Below are 25,958 nucleotides of genomic sequence, written 5' to 3'. Positions count from 1 at the left end.
AATTTGGGTTAAGATTTATGGAGTACATACATGTTCATACCAAAAAAATAAAAAAATAAAAAAATAAAAATTTGTAATTTTTAACAACTTATTGTCCCTTGCCGTAATTTTACATCAAGTTATTTTGGTCTTTCAATAAATTAATCACATGTAGGGTGAGCAAAGTGGTTTGTGGGATGACAATAGCCGCATCCTTTCAAGTATTAAGAAAAAAATAGGTCAGACCCAATATCATTTAGTCTAGCAGCATAGTCTCTTTAAGTCAGATGTTGTGAGTTCGACTTATAAAATATTAGTTGTAGCATTTAAGTTTTTTACTTAATAAAAAAAGAAATAAAGGGGTCTGAGAGCGAGAACTGAGAAGTACGACTGGAATAAACTTATGTAAAGGTGGATAGGGATCAGTAGAGGCGGCCTAGAGGGGAAGATGAGAGCCATAATGGCCAGGTGTGAAGCTGCTTGACACGTCCAGACAGTGTTAAATTTGAAGAAGCGGGACTAACGTGAGCTGGGTATGATGAGCTAGCTAGGTCCTTAGCAGCACACCCAGATCGTCGCGCTGCGCAACAACAGGCACTTAGTTCAAGGACGACGCCTGTAGTCGTACGTTACCTGCAACAACAACAAAACCAGAGATCTATCTCCTGATGGAGAGTCAAGTCGAGACAGCCACTCCCACGTGAACTGTTCTTATTCTTGGGAAACCTTCTTCTCAATTCTCAAATCTGTTTCGGATCCTTAACTCTTTGCTATCTTTGGCCAACCACTTCTCAATCTACAGTTAGTGTGTCAGCCACGTACTATCACAGTATCACCATATCAGATCCAGAATTTCAGATCAATATTTCATATATATGCGATGAAGAATATAAGATTATGGGAAATTTTAGTTCGATCAGGCAGTAGAGATTAAATCATAAGGTAGCAAGACCTCATATTAAAGGATTGATAGAGGATAAGGCAAATTGGTGTTAACTTATGTCCAGCATATATAGAGATTAACCAGTAGAGAAACCCTCATAGAGAAGAAAAGTCTCAATCAAGTTTGTGCATATGTCATTATTTGTGAAGTTGTTGATCTATCACTGATCACTAACACATAATAAGAAGAATCTTGTTGGTGTCACATTCGCGTGAATACAATCTGACATATAATTAGAGATTTTGCATCTTTATTATGAGTTGTTAAACACTTTATCACTGACATATAGTACATATATATAACCTCAGATTAATTGGATGCCAATGTATGATATAATAGTTAAGCTTTGTCATTTAGACACCGCTACACTTACTCGAGGTTGACACTACACCTAATGCATAAAATCTAACACTTCGTAAGAGATTGCATCTTTAATTTGAGTTGTTACATATTTTACAACTTATAGATAACAGATATAACCCTACACCAGTTGGATGTCTATTTATGATATATCGATAAAAATCTGTCATTAGACACCACTAACATTATACGAGGTTGACATTATCTCTGATGCATAAATTTTGACACTTTAACACCGTTACATTGAAAGAGAACAACTTTGCATCAGGTTATCTCTGATGTATAATTTTTGACACTTTAGCACTGCTACATATATAGAAAAAGAACAACCTTGTATGAGGTTAGCACTACCTTTGCGCATATAAATGACATCAAGGATCTTGAGTTGTTATTCACTATCACATTGTAAAGAGATCTGAGTTCCATACAAAGTTAATTAGATGCATATAATCTTTCAATTGAACTGACATATCCCTCAACAATGCTTTCACAAAGCAAGAATAGCAGTTATTTCTTTCAGGATCCCATTTGACGTAATCTCATCATCTAAATTCAAACAAGGGAACAGAGAAAAGAAACAGTACTCAGAATAGGCTAACACGAGTGTGGCATTACATTTGCATGCATAAAATGTGATGGGGAATTGGGTTAGAGGTGGAAAGATAACAATGACATGTCGAACCGAGTTCAGTAAGTTGGGGGCCGGTGGGGGTTCTTCGAGCCTTTTCCCGAAAATGGCATAAAGAAGAACCAGAAAATAAGGTTGGCCATGACCAGCAAAGATCCAAAGTTCTCTTGAATGGCCCCGCATCACTTGCATGCTGAAACGTACGGACTGAAGGCTCAGTCTCACGAACAGACATGAGAGTCCTACACGTATGAAGGGGTGAGGGTACGAGTCTTCTCTGTAGAAAGAGAGAGAGCCGAAAAACTGCAAATCTGGCCACCGCATACAAAACGGAAGAGTGAGGCAGGCCACGAGTTCCTTCACGTAATCATTGGTGGCTCAGACCGTCAGACGAGCTCAGCCAGGTCAGTAGAAACTCCCTTTTTTTTTTTTTTTTTTGGTCCATAGATTTTTCTTGTATAGATCATGATCATGATCATGAATATTAGACGATTACGAATATAAGATGTTCGATAAAATGTCTTAACTAGTAACTTGAAGTTTTAATAGAACTACAGTAATGTAAGTTGAATGAAATTAATAACTTTACATAGGTCGTATTTACTTATTACATCTGTCATTTGTTTTTTTAAGTTAGTAATTTCTCGATACATCTTTAAGCCTAATCAGTAATTTCTCAACATATCTTAATAAGAAGAGTCATGCATCCACAAGATAAACTTTTCTATCTTTTCCTTAAGAAATGAAACGGTTTTCCCTTTTAGGTTTTTACAAGTGTTATTAGATGGTTCTCTAGAATAAACAAGAGTTCATAATCAGATTGAATCCTTTGTAACCAAATTTTATAATAACGTGTCCTATCGATGTCTAATATGGTTCTGGTGGGGGGTAAAGTAAGGTGCGGGATGGACCCTATAGAAATCTCAAAAAATATGCATAGCAAGTGTTGCCATAAACGTGATGACGTGTGTCCCCAAACCCAATTATAAAACCCCCACAACCCCATTCACATTCAATCACCACTAGCTTCGCTTGTGCCTAGTCCACCTCTTCACACCAAATCATCAATCCCTCCTCCGTCTTCAGCACCATGCAACTTTTCTCATCATCACCTCCTTTCTGTTCAGCTCTGCACTCAGACTTTGGACTAGTCTTGATACCAATCCTTCTGCTCTTGGGCTTGTTCCTTATCCAATGGCAGTACCCCAGATTCTACAGGCGCCTCCCCCCTGGTTCAATGGGTTGGCCGTTTTTTGGAGAGACTTTCGAGCTCTACACTGAAAATCCAAATTCTTTCTTCTCAGTCCGGCAGAAACGGTATCCACAATGGACCTCTTTGGTTTCTCATTTCCTAGCTGATCCCAGCTCCTCTTCTTAAATAATGCTTCATATCCGAAAAAGATAAAAAGAAAATGAAAATCTTGCTTATCACTATTGCATCATTGTATGCAACTGCAACACTTCTCTTATACCAGTCTGTTGCATGGTATTTACATGCTCAGTTTTGCAAGGGATTGATTAACGCTTGTATGCAAGAATTTCTGAATCATCATATGAAAAAGTTGTGCTATCGTGTCAAGAGAAATTCTTGTGTATGACTGTTGTATATATCGTTCTCTTGCAAACATTGCCAGAGGTTGTAAATATTCGTATAGACCCTTTTTTCTGTTTTTTTTTTTTTTTCTTTTTCCTATGGGCTAAGATATTAAGGATGAAACAGTGGATTTTATAGGTAGATGATATGTGATAGTTTTTGCTAATGCATTTACTGTAGGTATGGGAGTATATTCAAGAGCCATGTTTTGGGGTGTCCCTGTGTGATGATAACGAGCCCAGAAGCAGCAAAAATGGTACTGGTGACTCAAGCTCATCTCTTTAAGCCAACTTACCCTGTAGGCAAAGAGAGGATGATAGGGCCGGAAGCTATATTCTTCCACCAAGGGGCCTATCACTCGAAGCTAAAGAAGGTGGTTCAGGCTTCACTTTTGCCCTCTGCAATAAAAGGTTCAGTCTCAGAGATTGAGCAAATTGTTCTAAAGCTACTTCCCACATGGAAGAAGAACACCATTAACACTTTGCAAGAGATGAAGAGGGTATGTCTGTCAGTTTATTGGGATTCTTTTGGACTTTTAGTGCAGGACTCTTTGTGCATTTCATCAGAAAGGAATCTAAAAGTTTGATTCTCATTTTTGTTTGGTTTTGGTGTGCCAGTATGCTTTCGATGTGGCAATGATTTCAGTTTTAGGCAACAAAAGGGGGATTGAAGGGGAAGGGATTAAACATCTGTATCATTGCATTGAGAAGGGTTATAATTCCATGGCTCTTGATCTACCTGGAACTCCCTTCCACAAAGCCATGAAGGTAGAAAACTTTATTTTACATATTGTGGTCCATCCAAATTCCTAAAACTTAAATATCTAAGCCTTAACTTTTGATAATAAAAAAAAAACAAAAAAAAAAACCTTTAACTTGGTCTTAAAGCACATGCATAAATTGGACCATACTACTAATACACTACACTAGTATGGTCCTAATTCTTAAGCCTTTTTTTTTGGGGGGGTGTTCTGTCAATTTTTGTAAATAATTTCTGATCATTTTTCTTATTAATGCTTAGGCAAGGAAGCTTCTGAATAAGACATTGAGAGAACTGATACAAAAGAGAAGGGAGAGTGGTGATGTGCAAAGTGGTGGATTGCTGCAAGACCTGTTGAGAGCAAAAGATCAGAAACTTAAGCTGAACCTCAGTGATTCTCAAATTGCTGATAATATCATTGGAGTTATCTTTGCTGCTCATGATACCACTGCTAGCGTTCTAACATGGCTCCTGAAGTATCTTCATGACAATGACGATCTCCTAGAACGTGTTACGGTAAATTTCTTATCCGATTCTGCATTTTTTCGCTTCTATCGCTTGTATACAACCTGTGGTAGAGAATAGTTACTCTCTTCATCTTCCTAACATCCTTGTTTTATGATAAGTATACATAATGATGTTGACAAGCTGATGTTTCAGAGGGAACAAGAAGCAATTCAACGAAAAATGTTGATTGAGAAACGGGGGTTTACGTGGGATGATACTAGACGTATGCCTTTGACAAATCAGGTACAATAATCATTTTGATTTTACAATTATATATCATAAATATATGCTATATATATACATATATACGCCTTTAATCTTAACTTATACTGGCATATTCTGAATATCAAAGTGAAATGGAAAATATTGTAGGTGATTCAAGAGACTCTAAGAACAGCAAGTATACTGTCATTCACATTCAGAGAGGCAGTGGAAGACGTGGAGTTTGAGGGATACTTTATCCCTAGAGGTTGGAAGGTGCTGCCTCTTTTCAGAAGCATCCATCACTGTGCAGATTTCTTCCCTCAGCCTGAGAAGTTTGACCCTTCAAGATTTGAGGTACCCAAAATCCACCTTAGCCAGAGAAAATCCTCACGATAATGAAAAATATCCCTTTCCTTTGATTACATGCATGTGATTCATCCAGTGGGTCATTCATATATTAGACCCAGTACTGTTAACACTCTATCGTATTCTGGCCAGAAAATATATAAGGTTACGATCAATGGTTGGAATGTTGGATCATTATCTAGGTCATGTCCTTGTCATTCCTGTGTGAATCTTCCACTATATATATATATATGTAGATGGTGATCTGGTACTCTGGGGAATATCTTTCTCCAGTATCGGATGTCACGTGACCTATTCTTTTAGGGTAGTAATTTTGCTTTAGTTGGTAAAATGATTCTTGGTTTTGAATAGTTTGTGATGTGTGTGTGATTGATGTTGCAGGTTCCACCTCGACCCAACACTTTCATGCCCTTTGGAAATGGCGTGCATTCCTGTCCAGGCAGCGAGCTTGCCAAGATTGAGATGCTGATCCTCCTCCACCACCTCACAACTACTTACAGGTAAATTAACCATCTCTCTGCTTGATGAGCATGCGTAAGTTTTCTTTCCTAGTCATGCTCACTGACTAACAAAAGTGAGATCCGTCTAGCATTCATGAAACTCAGTGAGGGTCGATGTCGGTGTATCTTTGTGAGAATATGTTATTGATCTATTAGAGGGGGAGTGACGGGGAAATGATTGCTGGTCCAGAACTGGTCCTTAGGCTATGGAATACACGATTAGAAGTGATGGTCCTCAATCTCCTCTAGGGTTAGTGGCATTTGTAGTGTTTTTCATCGAGCTAGTTAAGAACTTTCCATCATGGCATATACACCCAAACTGAATAAAACATGGCATATAAGCACCATGTTCTTTCGGTAGGAGTTTGCTACTCTAGTGATAAAGTACTTCTCCGAAAAAGAAAAAAAAAGGAAAAAGAAAAAAGGACTTGCCCTTAACCCTAATCAACTACTAGGAGTAGGACAGAGACAACTTCCTAAGTTCCTAGTTATTTGGATTCTGTTCTCTAATTCCAGGGCATCGGAACTTCAGACTTTAGCCTAGATTCTGTTCTTATATACTGCCAGATTTTCCAACTGGACCATGCAGATCGATATTAGAACAAGATGTACTCTCAATCTGTTTCAGATCAATAGTAATACGACTGCATAATATTTCAATATAACACTGTATGCTCACACTAAGATGGAACCGATTTGAAACATTATTTGCCAGCTATAGGCATGAGTGGTGACCACTGACCACAGCTCTCTCATTCTGCATAATCTACACCACAACATTGTTCAAGTACTTGTCCCCATCATCAAATATCTCACACAAAAACCATGGATATATAATTAGCCTCACGAATTTGTTAGCGTCCTAGCTTTTTGTTTGTGTGTTTTCTTTAAGCAGATAACTTCGACACTGTTTCTGATGATAACACTGATATAATTAGTGATGGTGATTGTCTCCAGATGAGTTCTAATTTTCCATGAATGGCAATTTTAGGTGGCACCTGATGAGCCACGACGATGGGATTGAGTATGGTCCTTTCCCAGTTCCCAAACAGGGATTACCTATCAAAGTGACTCTCAGGAACAAGAATAAGACCTGAAATCCAAATGACATCCAGGTCTGCTCTAAGGTTCTTGAAGACCATCCAAAACTTTTCCAATGGGGACAAAAAGCAAGCAAGCAGACCCCATTGAGACTCTAGCTTTTCCTCTTCTTCCATCTGTGTTTTCCTTTTTCTTTTTTGCGAGTTTATCGTTCGGCATCTTATGTCAAGTTCCTTAGCATAGGGTAAGCGTTTTTCAGTTCAGTCGATCAGTCAGTATCAATGAAATGAAATGTAATGTGCAGAAGAATAATCAATGAAACACAAATGTCATTCCTTTAAGAGCAAAAACCACAGTTTTGAATGTGTGAATGGCAGAGTTTTGTTCTCTTGGGAGTTTTGAAGATCAAATCTGTGTGGTTTTGATCGTAGATGAAGTAACTTTCAGTTTTCTTCTGAGATTTTTCTTTAACTTAGGGTGTTGAAATCAAAGAGTTGAGGGACAACCAGGGAGTTCTGTCCCCTTATGTAAACCTTAATAAATACAAGTGACAAATGATGGAGTCACAAGGTGTCTGTCTGTGTGCATGAACTTCATGTGTGCATGAACTTCATGGATAGACATATGTTGGATGTGCACTCTAGATTTACACGTAGGGGAATGTTCAGCACAACATTTTAGCATACGTGGGTTACTTAACATGTCCAGTTAATCAAAATCAATGATATATATATTTGTGGAAACTAGAGGATGAAAGCTGAAAAATGTGCCTACTATTTCAGGATATAGAGGTTGAGATCAAGAAAATGATAGGCAGGGATGTTCAACCTAATCGAGCTAAGTCTTCGTGTGATGTGGTCTAGGCTTGCGTGAAGGTTTTGCTCTGATGGTTTATACAGTTGAACCATCAACAATGTTACTGACAGTTTTGGATGGCAGTTCCATATCTCATTGGAAGATTCTTCTATGATACTAACAGGTATACAGAACGAGCCGCATTCACATCATTGTACATAACAAAATGGTAGGAATCGATCGCTTTTTTTCTTGTTGTAAACTTGTAACGATACGTTAATACTAACAGGTATACGTAAATTTGTAATGATACGCTTAATACTAGCGACGGCAACGTGGTGGATGGGGGTGGAGAGGTGGTGGTTGTGCTGGTGACAACGGAAGTCAAGACTGATAGGAACCAGAAATAATTTCCAAGAGGGAAAATTTATTAGCACAAGGCTTCAAATTTAAATGGATATTGTATGACACTTCATTTAGTAACTTACAATTGTTTGCGAATTTTATCAGGTTCAGTAATTCAGTAGATGGGAGACACTGAAGCTACGATGAATAGTTTGAAAGCCCTACACGTTTAGTTTTGAAATCAAAAGTAACAATGGTGGATTTTGGACAATCTCACTAATGTTGGTGATGCCGTGGTGGTGCCATGGCAACAGTGATCAAAATCTTCTTTTCTTCATTTTTTGATAACCTTACTGATGTTATGTTACTGTAATCTAAAACAAAAGATGGGATAAAAATCACCCACCTGAAAATAGTTCAAGGTGGAGAAAAGCAGCTTCCCGAAAGAGAACCAGCCTGCAAATTAGCATCCTTAACATATAAAGTGCAGCTACATAAGAAAATTCCTTGTCAAGGAGAAATCAACATTGTCTGAGAAAAGCTCAAGTCTCTTTCAAATGGAATGCAGCTCCTGCAATTGGAAGCAAGTTTTCCCAACCTCATACACACACCCAACTCTCCTGTCCTGTATACACACAGTTCAACTCCTCTCCAAAAGTCGAAGAACCAGAACAGCAAACTATGTGTGTGTGTGTTTCTTAGAGGATGGGAAATGTAGTGTTCATAAAACTAACAGTAACATGCTTCTGCTGTGATAGTTGCATGGTGTATCAGTCATTTCATTGTGAAATAAATATTTCGATCCATTGAGTTCACTCTTGTAAATGACATGTAACTACTCCCACAAAATGTTAATTTCCATTCAGAGAATGTGAAATGACATGCCGAGATATCACACATAATTGGCATCAGGGTCATTAATAGGAAGTTTGTTTCCATATCATAAACACTAAGGAAGTTTAACAGCATAAAGCAGCAAGCTTCTGGAATCACATCAAGACTCATTATAATGTGTGCAATCGGAAACAATGCATGACCAGGTAAAACCATGGAAGCAATTCCTAATAGGAAGTGGCTCAAATATTTCACATCTAAGATGAGCTAAAGACGAGCAGCAGTTGTCATATGCACACATGCACTCACAAAGAAAAACCAAGAAAAGAAAGGAATAACGGAAACTTGCATCCTACAGGAAAAATTGATGAACATATATGATGTGAAATTTTGCTTCAGCCCTTAAATTATAAAATAAAGTTCCAACCCGTCAAGTCTGGCAGAATATAAGCATGCCCACTTAGCATAGTTCTGACTTCCAAGACGAAAATGAGCAAATACATCACTTTTCAAGCATTGCATCAAAATCAGTTGATTATATTTCCATATCCTAAGCATAAACAATTTCTAAAAGCAAGCAGTTTCATGTTAAAAGTTAAAAGCTGTAAAACCGGAAAGAGAATTCCTGACCAAGCCCAAATTGTGTTGCAAACTAACCCAAGCGGAGTTCGACATGGCACAATTAAATTCACAACAACCATGACCTGAACTGCTGAACACTAGGTTTATATATATAGACACAGAGTTCACACTTCGCAGTGCCAGTCTATATAACTTGCCAAACATTCTAAGTTTGGGTCACCAGAGGAACACCTAAAAAGATGGTTGGTGTTTATTCCAAAAAAAAAAAAGAAGAAAAAAAAGAAGAAGATGGTTGGTGGTTGGTGAATGCCACAGAACTAGCTTATTATGTGCGCCACATAGTAAAGTAAACCGACATGTTAATGATACCTCTTGGACACCAGGGGTAATCTGTAGTATAGCAGAATTACCACTACAATTTAGCAAAATGTTTAATCTTGCCTCCTATGGAGATTCATAACTCAGTTTGTTCCAAATATGGAAAGGTAACAGGATTTCTTAGAGTCAACTCCTTCACTTCAATGGGAACCACAGGCATGATTCTTAATCGTTTTTTAGATCTCCAAAGATAGGACTAGTGTTCTGATCAGATTTATAGTAACCAGTAAACACCATCTGGAAGGAGGGAGCACTTAAACAGATGAGGATGTTTCAAGATCTTAACAATAGAATCGTAATTAGACTTGGTTCAAGAGACAAGCTGAGTTACCTAGCATCTAAAACAAAGCAGTAACATAACAAACTCCAATAACTAACAAGGTTTCATAGTTTAGTGATACAAAACTAGTTTGCAAACTAATCACAAACTGCAGAGACAATGTCACTTGCTAAGTTCACATGTGCACACATGCCTGAGCATCGTAATAAACACCATCAATGGATAATGTTGATTCCATTTTTAAAACATATAGTTGTCTGAATAACTCTAGTGTTTACCTACATTGAAAAGAACCTCTTATAAAAAAGAAATAAATGACTCGAACTTTTGAGTCATACCTACAGTAGTTGCAAAAGGTATGAAATGGACAACGCCTCAGCTCTCATTGCAGACAAGTTCAAGCATAATCTCAATGCCTTCTTCCCTAAAGTTATAGATTAAAATGGAAATGAGGAACTAGATCAAGATCATTCTTAGTCATCCCTCATGCCCTAGCAGTTGCCTAGTTAAACTGAATTAGCCTTAAGAGTCATCTTTTATGACGATTAGTTCTTTTGCAACCAGCTAAAGCTATCTTAAAATCAGAAAGGGATTCAATTCAAGTCCTTCATTTAAATTTAAAAAAAAAAAAAAAAATACCTATCTCAATTGACTTTAGGGATGAAATAATCAGTCACCAGTTTTCACTCTTAGAACCAACTAACAGATTCAAATGGGTAACTGCAACCGCAACCCAATACCAAGATGTGATCGATTAACCCAGTCACCGGTCTTCTACTTGAACAGCATGTTTCTAGATGTTCTTTAATGATTTGTATTTATGTCATCCATGTATATCAATGCACACCTGATGTTCAATTTTCTTATCTGGATGACCAAGTCATACGATTTTCAGAGGAGGACACAAAACAAGTGTGGCAAAATAATAAAAAACAAGGATAGAACTTCAAGGGATGACATGAAGTATAATTTGATCCTCAAGCATAGATGCTCCTCTTCTCTAAGTAGGTTAACATGTCTCATGTTCATTTCAAAACTCAGTGCTTAAATAACACATGATATCATTCAGAATACAGAATCAATAACAGCATACATAGAGACTAACTAATAGACAAAAGGAATGAACTTGTACCAAACCTTACTGGCATACTCCATATATCTCTCCCCAAAAGTCTCAATCATCAAAGCCTCCTCCAGTTTCGCCTTCTGATCATAGTACATCACACAAACAGCTACGACAAATAGCAGGCTCAAAGGTGCTCTAAGCGCAACACAATAAGTGGCAAACAACAGCATTGTAGATGCATATATTGGATGGCGCACCCACCGGTATGGCCCAAACTGCACAACAGCCGTTGGCACCACCACCTTTTCGGAATACTTTGCAAGATACAATGTCGAGTTATACTGCATTAGCAGAGTGACAACTATCAATCCCCAAATGCCCACATTACTCCAACCGCCAGGAATACGGTGCAGCTCTGGCCCTTCAAATGCAGCCAGCCAGTGCCCAATCATGACTCCAACACTGAACAAAAGACGGTACCACCTCGGAGGGCTCACATCCCACTTGGGGTCATGTGGGCGAGCATAGTAATCTCCATACAAACGCTTCCTCACACTAACATTGAAGAAAAAGAAATAATGGTACACAAGGAAGAACACATAGGGCCAACCTTCAAGGAAGCCATTGAAATGGGCAGGTGGGACAAGTGTGAGCCAAGTGAAAACAGAGGTAACAACAGCAAGCTGCTCAAACATGCTTGCTTCACCAACTAAATGCTTTCGAAAACAGTACAACCCATAAAGGCCTACCGAAACAGCCAGAAACCAAGGCCAGAACATCCAAGTCCAGCTGAAGTACATCCAGAAAAAGGGGCTCAACACCAAATTGGAGGTCCATTTTGTGGCTGCAATTGCAATTGATAAGATCCCGGACCATTTTATCACATCAAATGGGGTTAATTTGAAAAGGGTATCCCTCAATGAATCAAAAGAGAGGTTCTTGAAGGGTTTAAGCAATGGGTTCTGAGGTTCTGGGCTTGTGGTGCTGGAATATGAGCATTTGAGAGGAGTTAACAAATGGGTTCTTGTTGTTGGTGATGAAAAGGATAGTGGGTTTTGGGAAAGATATGATCTTGATGGGGTTTTGAGGGGTTTAAGGGTTTGTTGGTGGAGGTGAGAATTGAGTGGAAGGTGTTTGGTGAAATGCCTGAGAGAGATGTTGGGTCTCTCTGTGAAGGTATAACAGAGTGGGAGTGTTTTGGAGTGGAGAAAGACTGACTTGGCTTCCATGTTTGGGTGAGAAAAGAAAGCAGCGACTTTCTAGTCTATGAGAATTGAGATAAACTGGAAGCGGCATAAGTGAGAAGACTGGATGAGAAAGATGCCACTCCTTGTTCTGTCATTGTGTTTTGCTTCATCAACGATGATGTGGGTAGTGGAGCCAAAAATGGTCTTAATGCATTGATTGGGCCTAGACTGCTTTTGAAATAGCCCAAATTTCAATTCTTTTTGCTTAAAAGTTAAAAGACAAGAGAACCCTAAATACAACCTATATTTAAAGGGAGAGTGAGCTTTACAAGCACAGATGAAGGCAGAGAATTTTTCCAAATCTTGTATTTGTTGTTGATACATGTGGTAAAAATGGGTCATTTTGATTTGTTTGCTAAATGAGCATTACAAGCAGATAAAGGCAGAGAATGTTACCAAACTTTATACTTGTTGTTGATACTTGTGGTAAACTCACCCGTTTTGATTTGTATGCTAATTGCTACCGAACCTATAATTAGTAGGGTGCCCTAACTTGTGGAGCATGCGACTCCATCTAGCCTCCTATATCCACCATATAACTCATCACTTTAGTTACATAGCTACAAGGAACCCCATTACAAAGCTCGATCTTGTTATGGTACTCGTTATTACACGTAGTTAAGGCCTTGTAATTGTACTTGGTTCACTTAAAAAGGATAACCATACCTACTAATCTACCCTTCATCTTAACCTAATCCATTGCAAATTTAAAGAGAGATTTCTGGATTGACCACACCAGATTAACCACAACCTGTTGCTTTTGGTCAAAAAAAGAAGAAGAATTACACAAGCTACAAAGCTGTGGGCGTAATCTGTCTTGTTTCCCAAGCCAAAGTTGCCATAGTGAGAAAAAGAAAGAAACAAGTTGTGACGCCTTTGCTGACCTCAACCAAATATCTCCCAAGCCAAAAACACTTGTTATTTCTCTCTTTCTCAGTCTCCTCTCCCCTAAAAAATCATTGTCTTGTCAATTTTTTTTCTCCAAAAACCCAAAAAAGAATCGAAATTTCCCAAATGGGATAATCGATATAGCCTCAAAGACTCAAGCTTTAGCATATTTTGGATCTCAATAATCCCCTTTCAATCTCAAAGTGATGATTTTTTCAAGGATTGGTCGCTCCTTATCTCGATCCTCTCGCTCCAGAGTACGCTTCTTCAATTTTTTCTGGTTTAATTTTGGTACCAAATTCCTGGGTTGTTGTTTAATTTGGTGTTTTTGTGGTTTTAGAATTTGATTGGTCTGAATGGGCGATCGTCGGCGGCGGCTCTGAACGGTAATGGAGTACCGGGTTCGGGTTCGTATCTGGGTCGGGTCGATGGGGATTTAGGGTTTATGAGGTCGTATATTGCTTCGGCAATAGGAGCGCATAAGACCCATGTTTCTGATGTGAGTTACATTCTAGGGAACCCTAAATTTCTGAGACTGTTTTCCAGTGAAGCCCCAAAGAAAAAGAGTGAGCAAGTTTACATTTTTTTGTTCAATTGCTTTGGTTTGGTTGTTTGAGCTCCATGAATGCAATTGCTTTGAGAAAAGTATTGTGGGAAATTTTTTTGATGTGTTGTGTTGTGTTGTGCTGGTGTTGCAGATTTTGAGAACTTCTATCCCAAGGAAAAGAAAGAGATTCCGAAAGGGGATGATCAGAAATCCGAGTCCAAAGGTACATTTTTCTATCTTTTTTAGCTGGAATCAATGTTTTAAAACGCTGTGAGGCGTAGTCCGTGGCATTTTCGGGGGAGCCTTAGTGAGGTGTAAGCCTTGCACCTGAAAAAAATTTCATTGAACTAGTATAATATAGTTGGAAAAACGACTTCATCCTCATTAATCTTCGATATTTTAGCTAGAATGACACAAAATACTCAAAGAAGGGATAGTTTGGGCAAAGAGATGAGAGAATGAGAAGGCTGTTATCTTTGGTGTGAAATGAATAGACCAAAATGATGTCATTTTGGCTGTATAAAAATATATTGAAAAATAAAATAATTTCTGAGCGTAGCTGAATGCATAAAAGGCTTGAAGAGCGTAGTTAAAGATATGAAAGGCGTGAGCTTTTTAAGTGTAAGCCTTGGAATTGAATTAGAGGTGAAATACAAGGGTTATCAAGCCTTTTGCGCCACTTCAGGCGCGTTTTTTAAAACATGGAAAAGAAGTCGGTTGCTGTTTTTGGCTTCAGTTCATTTCTTGTTTTCAAGCAAGCAACTAATTTAGGAGTTCTGTATGGTACCTCTATGAGCTATTTCACTTTGTTAGTTTTGAAGAAGTGTTATGTGCTAACTCTTGTAGCCTGGGAAGGAAATTTTGAGGCATAGGATACTCAGCCCTACACCCATGTCAAGAGTCCATAATGCTCTCCCTTTTCCTGGCCATATGCCTTTGTGTGTTGGAAATAGCAGTTTCATTGCTGGATATTGTATGCTTTGGGTTCCTGTTAATATTAAATAAATGACTGCAATCCTGTATATCTTAACTTCACCATGTAGGACCCTAGTACGTATTCATGAAGATTGATCAGTTAAAGAATTTTTGTTTGTGTAGTATAGCAGTGTTCTCATTCTTGGCTTTCCACCTTGATTTCTCTCCGCTAGATTAATTTATCCAATCCTCATTATAATTTCAAGAATATGCTTTTTTGTTTCATGGCAAGTTATGCACCTAAAATATCTTTCAATTCTATTTGCTTGTGTTTGTTTAAATTTCAGACGGGTCAAGCACGGATGACCAGGGCAGTTTCCAGGAAGCTTTCATAAAGCAGTTCCAGAATTTAGTCCCTTTAGTATTGATCGGACTATTTTTCTCTTCCTTTTCTTTTAGCTCCAGTGATCAGAAACAGGTACTTCTTCTATAGATGATGTTTATCGTTTCTTTTTAGTATGTCTAGGGTTTTGACTGGAGTGGTGTATTGTATATGTCTTTCTCTTTTTGGAAATATAAAGCCATGTCTAGTGATAACTTACAAGTTTAAATATCAATATATAAACGGAGGAAAATGCTTTAGAGCCGGCCTTTTTCCTTTCCTCCAACTCTCTTCCTATCTTGTCCATTTTAGAGTTTTGACATTACGACCTCTATGTCCTTTAGGAATTCATGTGAAGTTGGTCTTTAGCTTCTTGATCTACTTGCTTTGGTTCCTTAATATCTGAAGAAATACCGTTTCACTTGAAGATTGATAAATCATTGAAAGTTGTTTATGGTTCAAGTCGTGGACAAGATCGTGTATAGGTTACTATGTAAAGATATTACAAATATAGTTGATGACCTGCATTAATTGGTTATTTTGTACTCATGTTCTGGAGTCTTTTGTTTGCAGATAAGTTTTCAAGAGTTTAAGAACAAACTTCTGGAACCTGGTTTGGTTGATCATATAGTTGTTTCTAATAAATCAGTTGCGAAAGTATTTGTACGTAGCTCACCACGCAGTCAATCACGTGATGAAGTTGTTGAAGGAACTATTAATGGTAATGCTGCTCGGGGAAAAGGGGGCGAGTATAAATACTTTTTTAATATTGGAAGTGTTGATAATTTCGAGGAGAAGTTGGAGGATGCCCAGGAAGCTTTGGGGATAGATTCTCATGATTATGTTCCTGTTACATATGTCTCTGAAATGGTATGGTATCAAGAATTGATGAGGTTTGCACCAACATTAATCCTTCTGGGAACCCTCTTGTATATGGGGAGGAGAATGCAGGGTGGACTAGGCATTGGTGGTGGTTCTGGTGGCCGGAGTGGTCGTGGAATATTCAACATAGGAAAAGCCCATGTTACAAAAGTAGATAAAAATGCAAAGAATAAGGTTAGTTTTCTGTTTTTGCATTTCCAATGCTGGTGCTTTTTTAGTTTCTGTGTACTTCTAAAGTGATCCTTTCCAATAGGATCACTTTACCACTCACCAGAAGTGTTTGATAGTGCCTTATATTGTTTATTGGTCCAGATCTACTTTAAAGATGTTGCCGGTTGTGATGAAGCAAAGCAAGAGATTATGGAATTTGTGCATTTCCTGAAGAACCCTAAAAAGTATGAGGATTTGGGAGCCAAAATTCCCAAAGGTGCTCTATTGGTAGGTCCACCAGGTACAGGAAAGACCCTTTTAGCTAAAGCAACTGCAGGGGAATCTGGTGTTCCTTTCCTATCTATATCCGGATCAGATTTCATGGAGATGTTTGTTGGTGTTGGACCTTCCAGAGTGAGAAACTTGTTTCAAGAAGCAAGGCAATGTGCTCCGAGTATTGTATTTATTGATGAGATTGATGCAATTGGTCGAGCAAGGGGGCGTGGAGGCTTCTCAGGGTCCAATGATGAGCGTGAAAGCACTCTAAATCAATTGCTGGTAGAAATGGATGGCTTTGGAACAACTGCTGGGGTAGTTGTGCTTGCTGGCACCAATAGGCCTGATATTTTGGACAAAGCCTTACTAAGGCCTGGTCGATTTGATCGTCAGATTAGCATTGATAAACCGGATATCAAAGGTCGTGAACAGATATTTCAGATATACTTGAAAAAACTCAAACTTGATCAAGAACCATCATATTACTCTCAAAGGCTTGCAGCTCTGACTCCAGGATTTGCTGGAGCAGACATCGCCAATGTTTGTAATGAAGGTGCTTTAATTGCTGCCAGGAACGAAAGTCCAATAATCACGATGCAGCATTTTGAGTCGGCTATAGATAGGATAATTGGTGGTCTGGAAAAGAAGAACAGGGTAACTCTCTTTCTGTTTCTTGTTCATTTTCAATTCGTTTTTCATTTCTAAGTAATTTATAACTCTTTTCTTTGAAATTCCTACTAGGAAGAAATAAAGAAAAACCAACACTTGTCCTCCTTGTTAGGACTTGGGACATATGTGTGATGTCCCTTACGTCTAGAATTTTGATGGAAATAATTGTTACATGCCTAGGGGAGAATACATTCATGTTATCTCCAAGACTATGTGTTACTGTTGCCTTCATGTTATGCAGTAGCTATATCAATGTGCCCCTTTGTATTGGGTCAAATTGGACTTTCCATGTAGCAGGTTGTTATCATTATAAGTTCAAATGTGTTGCATGAAGGGATATATGTTTTAGAAGAAAAATAATTTAAGTATTAATCTTCAATGAACTCATTTGGCATGTTTCATGATTGTTAGAGCTCACATCCTCTCTTGCAAGAAGAAAATTTAATCCCAAGCTTTCGTACTGGTGTGATCCCTGAAGTTTCTATCATTTTCTCTTTATCTTTGCTTGTTTTTTTTTCTTTTTTGAAGTATCTGATAATCCTCAAGATATCGCACTGTTTACTGCATTAAGAGATACTTGGCCTTCAACTTTATTCTGATTTGTCCTGTATCATTTTGACATCCTTGCTTGGCATGCAGGTTATTAGCAAGCTTGAACGCCGCACTGTTGCCTACCATGAGTCAGGGCATGCTGTTGCAGGATGGTTTTTAGAGCATGCAGAACCATTGTTAAAAGTGACCATTGTTCCTCGAGGGACAGCAGCACTCGGGTTCGCCCAGTATGTTCCTAATGAAAACCTCCTCATGACCAAGGAGCAGCTTTTTGATATGACTTGCATGACCCTTGGTGGTAGAGCAGCTGAACAGGTAGCTATGAACTTCGTTAGCTTATTTATGTATTTATTCATTTTGTGGGGGGTGGGAGGGGGTGGTTTCTAAAAAGGGTACCCATTTCAATCTCCTTATCAATTTTTTATTTTATTATTACTATTACTATTACTGTTGTTATTATTGGAATTCCTTTTTTTCTTCATATATAATGAATGTTAGTACTGCAAATGCTTCATAATATATTTTTCCAACTCATTTGCAAGCTAATAGTTGAATATGTTTGTAGGTGATGTTGGGAAAAATTTCGACGGGAGCCCAAAACGATTTGGAAAAGGTGACAAAGATGACGTATGCCCAGGTTGCAGTTTATGGTTTTAGTGACAAGGTGGGTCTTCTTTCTTTCCCTCAAAGAGATGACGGGTTTGAGATGTCAAAGCCCTACAGCAGCAAGACTGCAGCCCTTATTGACGGTGAAGTACGCGAATGGGTTGGCAAGGCTTATGCACATACAGTTGCACTCCTAGAAGAACACAAAGATCAAGTGGCTCAAATTGCAGAATTGTTGCTAGAAAAGGAAGTTCTTCACCAAGATGACCTTCTCAGGGTTTTGGGAGAGAGACCATATAAGTCGAGCGAAGTGAGCAACTATGATAGATTTAAACAAGGTTTTGAAGATGAGAAAACTGTTGAGGCCCCTGTTAGTGTCGGGCGTGAGGAAGATGGCTCTTCACCTCTAGAGCCTCAGGTTCTCCCTACTTAGTTTATTGGAGAAGTTGTTTGTAAGTTGTACATTGTAATTGTTATTCCCTTCTTTTTGTCATTTAAACATACTTTTATGCTAACAACATGGCATATTTCTTGTACGGACGAAATCTGTATCATACGACAATCCCTATTTTATGACTACATGACTATGTATGATGTTGATTGATTCCAGAGAACATTTCTTAATATTTTGCGACTCCCCTTTTCATCTTGAATTGCACATTGCACCTTCAAATAGTTACAATATAAGCCTAAATTTCTTTTCGAAGAATATTCATGTGGAAAATGGTATATAAATGTATGAAGAAAGTCAGAACTCAAAAGCATTTAGCCAAGTGTTTTTGTTCCTTCATTTTACCTGAGAACGTTTGAATTGTGTGGGAGTTGGCCGATCCAGTCGCATCACATTGTTTCTAGACGTTGAGTTTGAACCTTGGACCAACGTCAAAAGAGGGCGGCATCATCAATGTTCATGTGGATTTCATATCCTTAAACACACATCTACATGTTCTCTCTACAAATTCATCCTCACTTATTCTCTGTCCAGGCATTTGGTTATGATTTTGACAATGATGACTATCACAGGTATCAGATTTGATCCTTGTTATGGTGTGTTAGAAGTACATGCAAAAAGAGAGCATTCATAACATCAGAAAGGGCTGCAGCCTGCAGGCCTTCTCCGAGTTGAAGAAAAGAAAACGTTAAAACATCCTCAGATATATTAGCAGTGGAAACATCAATAACTACCTAGCTATAGCTTCAAAGTCTTTATCATTGCTAAAGGAACAAGCATATCATTGTGATTCATTTCTGTCGTTGCCTTATATAAATGTAATGTTCAATAATTTATAAATTATAACCATTTGGATTCGAATTTGCCAACCAGCAGAGGCTGCTGAGAGAGAAGAGAGAGGGAAAGAAAGAGAGTGAGAGAGAGAGAGAGAGAAAAAAAGAGAAAGAATTCTGATTGGTTGGTCATGAGGACCCACAGCCTCTGCTGGTTGGCAAGTTCGAATCCTAACTATTTTCTTTAGCCTCAAACCGGTGAAATAGAAAAATGAAAATCTTACTCAGAATACGTGACTACTTGGCTACGTATCCGCATGACCCACTTTTCCCACATTGTCTGCAACCAGAAACCGACAATTTACAGAATTAAAAATCCCAGACACCCGTCTGATAGCGACACTTGTTAGAAAGGTTTCTGCAGGACGCAGCAGACACCCGTTGAAAACAAGCCACGTGGACCATTCCATACTCACCACGTAATAGGTCAAAAGTATGCGCGACTCCCCACCTACTTCCTTTTGAAGTATCATTGAATTGGATTGGATCTCTCCCATTTTATATAAGGAGCAGCTCTTCAGTTTCACAGAATCGTCTCACAGTTTCTTCAACAACGTCGGCATATTTGGGATCTGGTAAGGCTTGTTCTTCGGTTATGGTTCATGTTAATTGGAAGCATTGCTTTGTTTGACTCATAAATCCATGTACTGGTTAATTGCTTTTCATTTTTGCATTGTGTTCAAGTATTGTTCTTTTCTGCTCTACAAAAAAAAAAAAAGTATTGTTCTTTTCACTTGGAATGGTTAATGTTTGAGAAATCAAGTGGTGGGTGTTTTTTTATTTGTTGTTTTGTTATAAGGAATTGTTAATGGTTTAAGTTTGGATAGTATTGAAATGTTGCATAAAAATGTTGACTTTTTCTGGGTTCTGATTGATCTGCATTAGTTTATTCTGGTCTTTGATTTTAAGTTTCTTTGCTGTGCTTTGTTCTTTAAAGCATTTATTTTTGGATTACACCAACATTGGAGTTTTCTTTTATAGATTCTGTTTGTGTGGGTTTGGGGTTTTGTGTTTGCTGCCATGGATTTGCATTTTGCAAAATGCCAATTATGGGTGATTGCGGTACTGATATTAGGATTCAGGGTTCTGTGGTTGTCTTTGTTAATGGATGTCTCTAATGCTTCTTTGAATTTCTGTAGTTTGAAGTTTTGTAGATCGAGATGGAAAACAAGGATCAGTACCAACAATCCCCGGAACCAAAATATGAGTGCCTTCTATTTGGTAAGCCTCGTTTTTTGTACAAGTTTTGATTGGGTTTAGTTAATGGTAGAAATGCCGAATTAACAACTAGTGGTTTTGATTTCCAGATCTGGATGACACCCTCTATCCCCTGAGTTCCGGCATTTCAGTACAAATCACTAAGAATATTCAAGGTGATGCATATTTTATGGTTTTGTTCTCTTAAGCTTGTATGTGATGTGTTCATAGTTGGAATAAACGCTCTTTGAATTTTCATTGTAGAATATATGCGTCATAAGCTTGGCATGGAGGAAAGTACAGTTCCTGAATTGTGTCTTTCGTTATACAAGGATTATGGGACGACAATGGCTGGTCTTAAGGTATAGTGATTATGGTCCCCTTTTAACCTCTCTGTAGTGTTTCCATGTATAGAACAAGCTACAATTAATGATTCGTCTTGTTTCCAGGCTCAAGGCTATAACTTTGAGTATGATGACTTCCACAGGTACCAAATTCTTTACCAGTTACCCTTAATTAGTTTCCCCATTGTTTGATGCATTCGCTAATCTCAGTTTGTCACAATAATCAACTTGCAGTTTTGTTCATGGGAGGTTGCCCTACAATTTGCTCAAGCCTGACCATGTTCTGAGGGGTCTTTTACTTAGTCTGCCTGTTCGGAAAGTAGTAAGTTCCTGTTTCATCATTATTTTCCGGAGTTTTTGTTTTAAATTCTTCTTCTCATGATATCATGGTTTTTGTGCATAGATCTTTACAAATTCGGATAAGAATCATACCATTACGGTTCTCAAAAGGCTTGGAATAGAGGACTGTTTCGAGTCAATTATATGCTTTGAGACTCTGAATCCCACCAACAGTGCTGATGGTTCTGCTGACGCAGAAGAAACTGACTTTGTGCAACAACCAAATACCGATGCTGTAACTCCAAGGAGCCCAGTTATCTGCAAACCATTTGAAAATGCCTATGTAGAAGCTTTTAAGATAGCAAACATTAACCCTCAAAGAACGGTGAGATCTTATACTTACATTATGTATATAGACTTGCCTAAACTTTTTGTGAGCAAGGTCATTATTCAATAAACTATTGTTCCTTATCACCTGATTTTTGGATCAGTTCGAACTGTTTGCCACTTAAGTTGGTTTCTCACTCCCCAATTGATTTTGTGTTTACATTTTCTTTCTCCAGTTATTCTTTGATGATAGCATTCGTAATTTGGAAACTGCAAAACAAGTGGGTCTGCAAACAGTATGGGTAAGTAGTTCAATCGAGATTATGCATTCTGAAATTGGATGTTGTTCTATGACTATATAGTCCTAACTAGTCTATCCATGAATTGTGCTGTAGGTTGGCACCTCTCACCGAACCAAAGATGTGGATCATGCACTGGAGAGCATCCACAATATGAGGGAGGCATTGCCAGAACTCTGGGCTGAGCAGTCTGAGAATGTTATATATTCAAGAGAGGTTGCAATTGAGACACCAGTAGAAGCTTAAATGCGCCTACTTGTTAGTCATCTGAAAGAATCATCTCCTTACGTAGGAACGAACTAGCGTGTAATAGATGTTAATGATTTAATGTACTCTGTTATCAGTACCGTGTCGTCTTTTGCTTTGAAATTGTAGAATTGTAATTCTGTAAACATGAGGTTAAGCTCAGACTACTTGGCCACTGATTGTTTAATCATGCTGGAATAACTTGATGTCTATCGTAATAAAACTGTTTAATTGTTTCTCTCAAAAACAAAAACAAAAACTGTATACTTGTTCACATTATAGATTACTCTTGTGGGTCTAGAAATGTTTTTACAGAGCTGTTTGCTCAATAAAATTTGCTTCATACTGCTGTTTTGTTTTTACTTTTTACAGTCAATTTGTTGTATGAAAGTAGCGGCAAGCATTTGCAATTACTATTTGAGCATCTAATCTCAGCATCTCTTCTCATCAAAAGCCGTTCGAATTTTCCCTCCTTTCTGACCTCCTTGCACAGTAAAAGCACGAGATGCAACCAAAACATGTGAGAATATAGGTGTAATTTCAAATAATAACCATGAAGCATAATGTTGCTGTGGATGATTCCAGAAGATGAATTTAACTTGATTCATAAGTTATGAACAAGTTCTACTTAATTTTAGGATGGATATCTACATAATGTCAAAAGGAGATGAGCAGGAATATTCTGCGTTTCATCCTTCCACTGCCCAATACGCGACCCTTTCGTGTCTTGAAAAAGAATAGATGGAAGAAATGCCTTCACGCACGCCGCTTTTTTCTCTATCTTTCGGAATGAAGGCCAATGCTTAACCTCATCCTTTTAGAGAATACTTCTTCCCTGTGAATGCTTGGAACTTTGTCTCTTTTTCCTCCTGTGCCTTCTCAGATGTCTCTTGTTTCTTTGGTGCTTTCTCAGATGTCTCTTGTTTCTTAGGCACCACCTGCGAACAAGTACAAAAACAAAGAAAAGCATCAAATCAATCATCAATGTGTACAGACAAGTATTGGTTGTTTATTGAGAAAAAGGAAATAGCTACATACTTTTGGGGCTTCTTTAGTGGGCTGGTTGGAATTTGAACCAAACACAAGCTTTCCAGAACGTTGGCGTGAAGCAGAAGTTGATGGCTTGGTATCCTTGGTTCCATTTTCACTCTCAAGTTGGTGCGGCTTAATTACGGGTGCAACTGATTCTGTCGAAGGCTTTCCGTCCAATCGCCTTGCTGAACCTGTAAATGGATTGAACCTTGCAACCTTTTGAACTTGATCTTCTTCAGCTGAAAAACATACATTAAAGGGAGGAAAAAAAGAGAACAGGTGCGTCATTTGTTGTAAATGAAGTCTCTCCTCTTATAAGCAAAGGAAATAAAGGTCATCATTGCCTATAAACTTATAACCATCTGTAACAGAACAGGATAATACCTTCTTGTGGTCTCTTCTTTGCCAAAGTAGATGATGCTGGTTTTTCAGGTTCCACATAATCAAGAGGAGGGGCAAAATCAACCTCACAGTCTGTCTCAATGATACTGACTGCAGATGAGGGTTTTGCTTCAACTATGTTAATGTAATACTTCTTATTGTTATAAGGAACCATGATAGTGTCACCAGTGGTCAAACAAGAGTAGCTCCTCAATGTAGTCTCCAAACTACAAAATGAACAAAAAATTATGAATAGTTCTACTCCAGTCTCCAATCAAAATGAAGTCATCAAAGAGATTAACTAACATGGCTTTGGGGTTTGAAATATCAAGGAAGTCCTTGGTGTGAGGCTGCAACTTCACATAGGTTCCCTTTACAAGGCTTTTGTTCTTCACTTGAACGATGTCCCCCTCTTGTAGGAGCATGTTTTCCATCATCTATGAGTGAATAAAAGAACAGAAAAGAGTTAGAAAGCGCCGTCATGTGTACAATGCTGTCATATCCATATGCAAAAATGCATACCCAGTATGGTATATAGATGAGGCCCTCATCAGCAACAAATTCCAAGACCCCACAATGAGTAACTCGTCCAGCACTACTATTGTTAAGTTCAAATAACATAGGGTAGTCAACTTGCATAGATGCTGGGTGGAGAAGAAAATTTCATGTTTACATCAACACAAATATGTACATAGAATGAAATTCATTTTGCAAAGAACGAGAGTCAAGTGAGAGAGCTATCAATTTACCAAGTCGATCGAGAGCTGAGGGAGGCATTATAACTGGAAGGAAAAAGAAACCAAATAAGTAATTAGAGAAGTATTGGATACTATCATGCCGTCTGAAAAAAAATAAAATAATATATATATATATATATATATATATATATATATATATGCATATAACAACACTCTTTGAAATTTGATTGTCAAAAAGAACTAGCCGAGCAGATAACATACTTTTATCACCCTTTTCCAGATGTTGCTGCAAGATCAAGATTAAGATAAATCAATTTGAGTATTCATTATACAAAATAAAATAAATTCTGTTACAGAACACAATGGCAAGCTTTTAACTAGGTGACATTGTGTTCAGAACTTAATTAGCAACATTATTTTGAGTGTTATAAACAATGGAAACCTTGTCGATGAACGAGACAGGGTAGCAACGATAACTCTGCTCAAATCCTGAACTGCGAGGGTATTCATGAGCCTGCAAGAATGAAAATGGTCAGACCAGTGAATACAAGCAACAATTGGCAATTGACTCAGTTAAATAGCAAACTAAGCTCATCGCAGATGATGAAGTTATGACTCCTTCTAGCTACTCAATCATACAAACATGTATCGAAAACTAAATCCTCCCTATTATGCTCTAATCAATGCTAACATCAAAAGAATTAGAAAAAAAAAAACTGCAACCAATGTAGTCCTCAATTATCTTCTGAATCATGATTCAAGACCACAAAACAAACTACACAAAGGATTAGAAGAATGGATCATGGAACATACCATATTCACAGAAAGCTTAGAATGCCCAAAAGATCACTGATCACTGATTGTCAATCTGTAAAAACAAAACAAAAAAGCCTGATCAGTATTCAGAACCCAAACTTCAAACAATACCCATCAACCATCTTAAAGAAACAAACAAACCCAGAGTTGAAAAAGGAACAAAAATAGAAGGAACCCACTATCTGAGTATGAGTCTACGACCAAAAAAAGAGCATTGAGAATCGAAAACCCAGAAGAAAACGAATACAAAGTGAGGAGTTTGTGTGATGGTGTTAATCTAACAAGTAGAGAATTTGATCGAGGAGTTTAGGACCTTTGTAATGATTGAGTAGTTCTGGGTCTCTTCTTGCTGCGCTAGCTGGGTTTTGAGCTTTTATAAGTTTCCCAATCGTTTTGAAGGTGTTGGAGCTTTTCTTGCATAGGAGCTTTTATATATACATAATTGGGCTGAGCTGAGCTGGGCTTGGCCTGGTTGTGATTATTGAATAATTCACGAATCTATCCAATTTTATTAATCTTAGAAAACAAAAATATCCCAGATACCGTATCCTCAGGCTTTTTAGACTTAGGATTGAATCTCGACGCATGTGAAATGCTTCAACAGTCCAACTATGCATTACATCATAGTTGAGGATTATCTGGCTACTTTGACAGTTTTGTGAGTCAAACTTAGGTTGAGGGGTTCCTTATTTGATGCTAAACTACTAGGTCACTTGTAATGGCCAATTGCGGAGGTTGGTGGATGACAGAATGACCTTTGTTCGTTGTTTTTAATTTTGA

General features: G+C 38.0%; 5 protein-coding genes across 5 annotated transcripts; 3 read left to right on the top strand and 2 right to left on the bottom strand.

Annotated features, from left to right (window-relative positions):
* Positions 1 to 3,000: 3,000 nt before the first annotated feature.
* LOC101309436 (abscisic acid 8'-hydroxylase 2-like) lies at positions 3,001 to 6,937 on the top strand. The gene is made up of 8 exons (XM_004295923.1): positions 3,001 to 3,227; positions 3,685 to 4,003; positions 4,122 to 4,271; positions 4,525 to 4,779; positions 4,924 to 5,013; positions 5,143 to 5,328; positions 5,722 to 5,840; positions 6,832 to 6,937. The coding sequence occupies exons 1-8, from the start codon at positions 3,001 to 3,003 to the stop codon at positions 6,935 to 6,937; spliced, it is 1,452 nt and encodes a 483-aa protein (XP_004295971.1).
* Positions 6,938 to 11,092: 4,155 nt separating this feature from the next.
* LOC101293565 lies at positions 11,093 to 12,528 on the bottom strand. The gene has a single exon (XM_004294601.1). It carries the CDS (start codon positions 12,388 to 12,390, stop codon positions 11,200 to 11,202), a length of 1,191 nt encoding a protein of 396 aa, XP_004294649.1. The 5' UTR covers positions 12,391 to 12,528; the 3' UTR covers positions 11,093 to 11,199.
* Positions 12,529 to 13,502: 974 nt separating this feature from the next.
* On the top strand, positions 13,503 to 18,908 carry LOC101293275 (ATP-dependent zinc metalloprotease FTSH 10, mitochondrial-like). The gene is made up of 8 exons (XM_004294600.1): positions 13,503 to 13,553; positions 13,637 to 13,862; positions 13,995 to 14,066; positions 15,106 to 15,236; positions 15,714 to 16,196; positions 16,335 to 17,102; positions 17,757 to 17,984; positions 18,235 to 18,908. The coding sequence occupies exons 1-8, from the start codon at positions 13,503 to 13,505 to the stop codon at positions 18,706 to 18,708; spliced, it is 2,433 nt and encodes an 810-aa protein (XP_004294648.1). The 3' UTR covers positions 18,709 to 18,908.
* Positions 18,909 to 20,031: 1,123 nt separating this feature from the next.
* On the top strand, positions 20,032 to 22,510 carry LOC101292977 (suppressor of disruption of TFIIS-like). The gene is made up of 9 exons (XM_004294599.1): positions 20,032 to 20,134; positions 20,699 to 20,780; positions 20,867 to 20,932; positions 21,021 to 21,118; positions 21,206 to 21,243; positions 21,335 to 21,422; positions 21,504 to 21,764; positions 21,943 to 22,008; positions 22,102 to 22,510. The coding sequence occupies exons 2-9, from the start codon at positions 20,720 to 20,722 to the stop codon at positions 22,249 to 22,251; spliced, it is 828 nt and encodes a 275-aa protein (XP_004294647.1). The 5' UTR covers positions 20,032 to 20,134; positions 20,699 to 20,719; the 3' UTR covers positions 22,252 to 22,510.
* A 261-nt stretch (positions 22,511 to 22,771) lies between these two features.
* On the bottom strand, positions 22,772 to 25,577 carry LOC101292678 (ubiquitin fusion degradation protein 1 homolog). Its single transcript, XM_004294598.1, has 10 exons — positions 25,492 to 25,577; positions 25,176 to 25,230; positions 24,805 to 24,876; positions 24,624 to 24,648; positions 24,414 to 24,446; positions 24,187 to 24,308; positions 23,971 to 24,101; positions 23,668 to 23,891; positions 23,290 to 23,522; positions 22,772 to 23,189 (listed from the first exon to the last, which is right to left on the bottom strand). The coding sequence occupies exons 2-10, from the start codon at positions 25,176 to 25,178 to the stop codon at positions 23,061 to 23,063; spliced, it is 972 nt and encodes a 323-aa protein (XP_004294646.1). The 5' UTR covers positions 25,179 to 25,230; positions 25,492 to 25,577; the 3' UTR covers positions 22,772 to 23,060.
* Between the last annotated feature and the right edge of the window lie 381 nt (positions 25,578 to 25,958).

The sequence above is a fragment of the Fragaria vesca genome, linkage group LG3 (genome assembly GCF_000184155.1).
Source record: "Fragaria vesca subsp. vesca linkage group LG3, FraVesHawaii_1.0, whole genome shotgun sequence".
NCBI classification, from domain to species: Eukaryota; Viridiplantae; Streptophyta; class Magnoliopsida; order Rosales; family Rosaceae; genus Fragaria; species Fragaria vesca.
The sequence above is the reverse complement of the archived record's forward strand: the minus strand, read 5'-3'. Positions and strand labels throughout refer to the sequence as shown.

Excerpts from the sequence above, each read along its gene's own strand:
- LOC101292977 (XM_004294599.1), top strand. The coding sequence starts at position 20,720 with ATGGAAAACAAGGATCAGTACCAACAATCCCCGGAACCAAAATATGAG. Across the intron at positions 21,119-21,205 it reads CGACAATGGCTGGTCTTAAG|GCTCAAGGCTATAACTTTGA; the intron begins GTATAGTGATTA and ends TCTTGTTTCCAG. Across the intron at positions 22,009-22,101 it reads TGGGTCTGCAAACAGTATGG|GTTGGCACCTCTCACCGAAC; the intron begins GTAAGTAGTTCA and ends ATTGTGCTGTAG.
- LOC101309436 (XM_004295923.1), top strand. The coding sequence starts at position 3,001 with ATGCAACTTTTCTCATCATCACCTCCTTTCTGTTCAGCTCTGCACTCA. Across the intron at positions 4,272-4,524 it reads CCTTCCACAAAGCCATGAAG|GCAAGGAAGCTTCTGAATAA; the intron begins GTAGAAAACTTT and ends ATTAATGCTTAG. Across the intron at positions 5,841-6,831 it reads CACCTCACAACTACTTACAG|GTGGCACCTGATGAGCCACG; the intron begins GTAAATTAACCA and ends TGGCAATTTTAG.
- LOC101292678 (XM_004294598.1), bottom strand. Across the intron at positions 24,649-24,804 it reads CTGTCTCGTTCATCGACAAG|CAACATCTGGAAAAGGGTGA; the intron begins GTTTCCATTGTT and ends TTGATCTTGCAG. Across the intron at positions 24,447-24,623 it reads TCTGGAAAAGGGTGATAAAA|TTATAATGCCTCCCTCAGCT; the intron begins GTATGTTATCTG and ends TTTTCCTTCCAG.
- LOC101293565 (XM_004294601.1), bottom strand. The coding sequence starts at position 12,390 with ATGGAAGCCAAGTCAGTCTTTCTCCACTCCAAAACACTCCCACTCTGT.
- LOC101293275 (XM_004294600.1), top strand. The coding sequence starts at position 13,503 with ATGATTTTTTCAAGGATTGGTCGCTCCTTATCTCGATCCTCTCGCTCC. Across the intron at positions 14,067-15,105 it reads TCAGAAATCCGAGTCCAAAG|ACGGGTCAAGCACGGATGAC; the intron begins GTACATTTTTCT and ends TTTAAATTTCAG. Across the intron at positions 17,985-18,234 it reads GTGGTAGAGCAGCTGAACAG|GTGATGTTGGGAAAAATTTC; the intron begins GTAGCTATGAAC and ends ATATGTTTGTAG.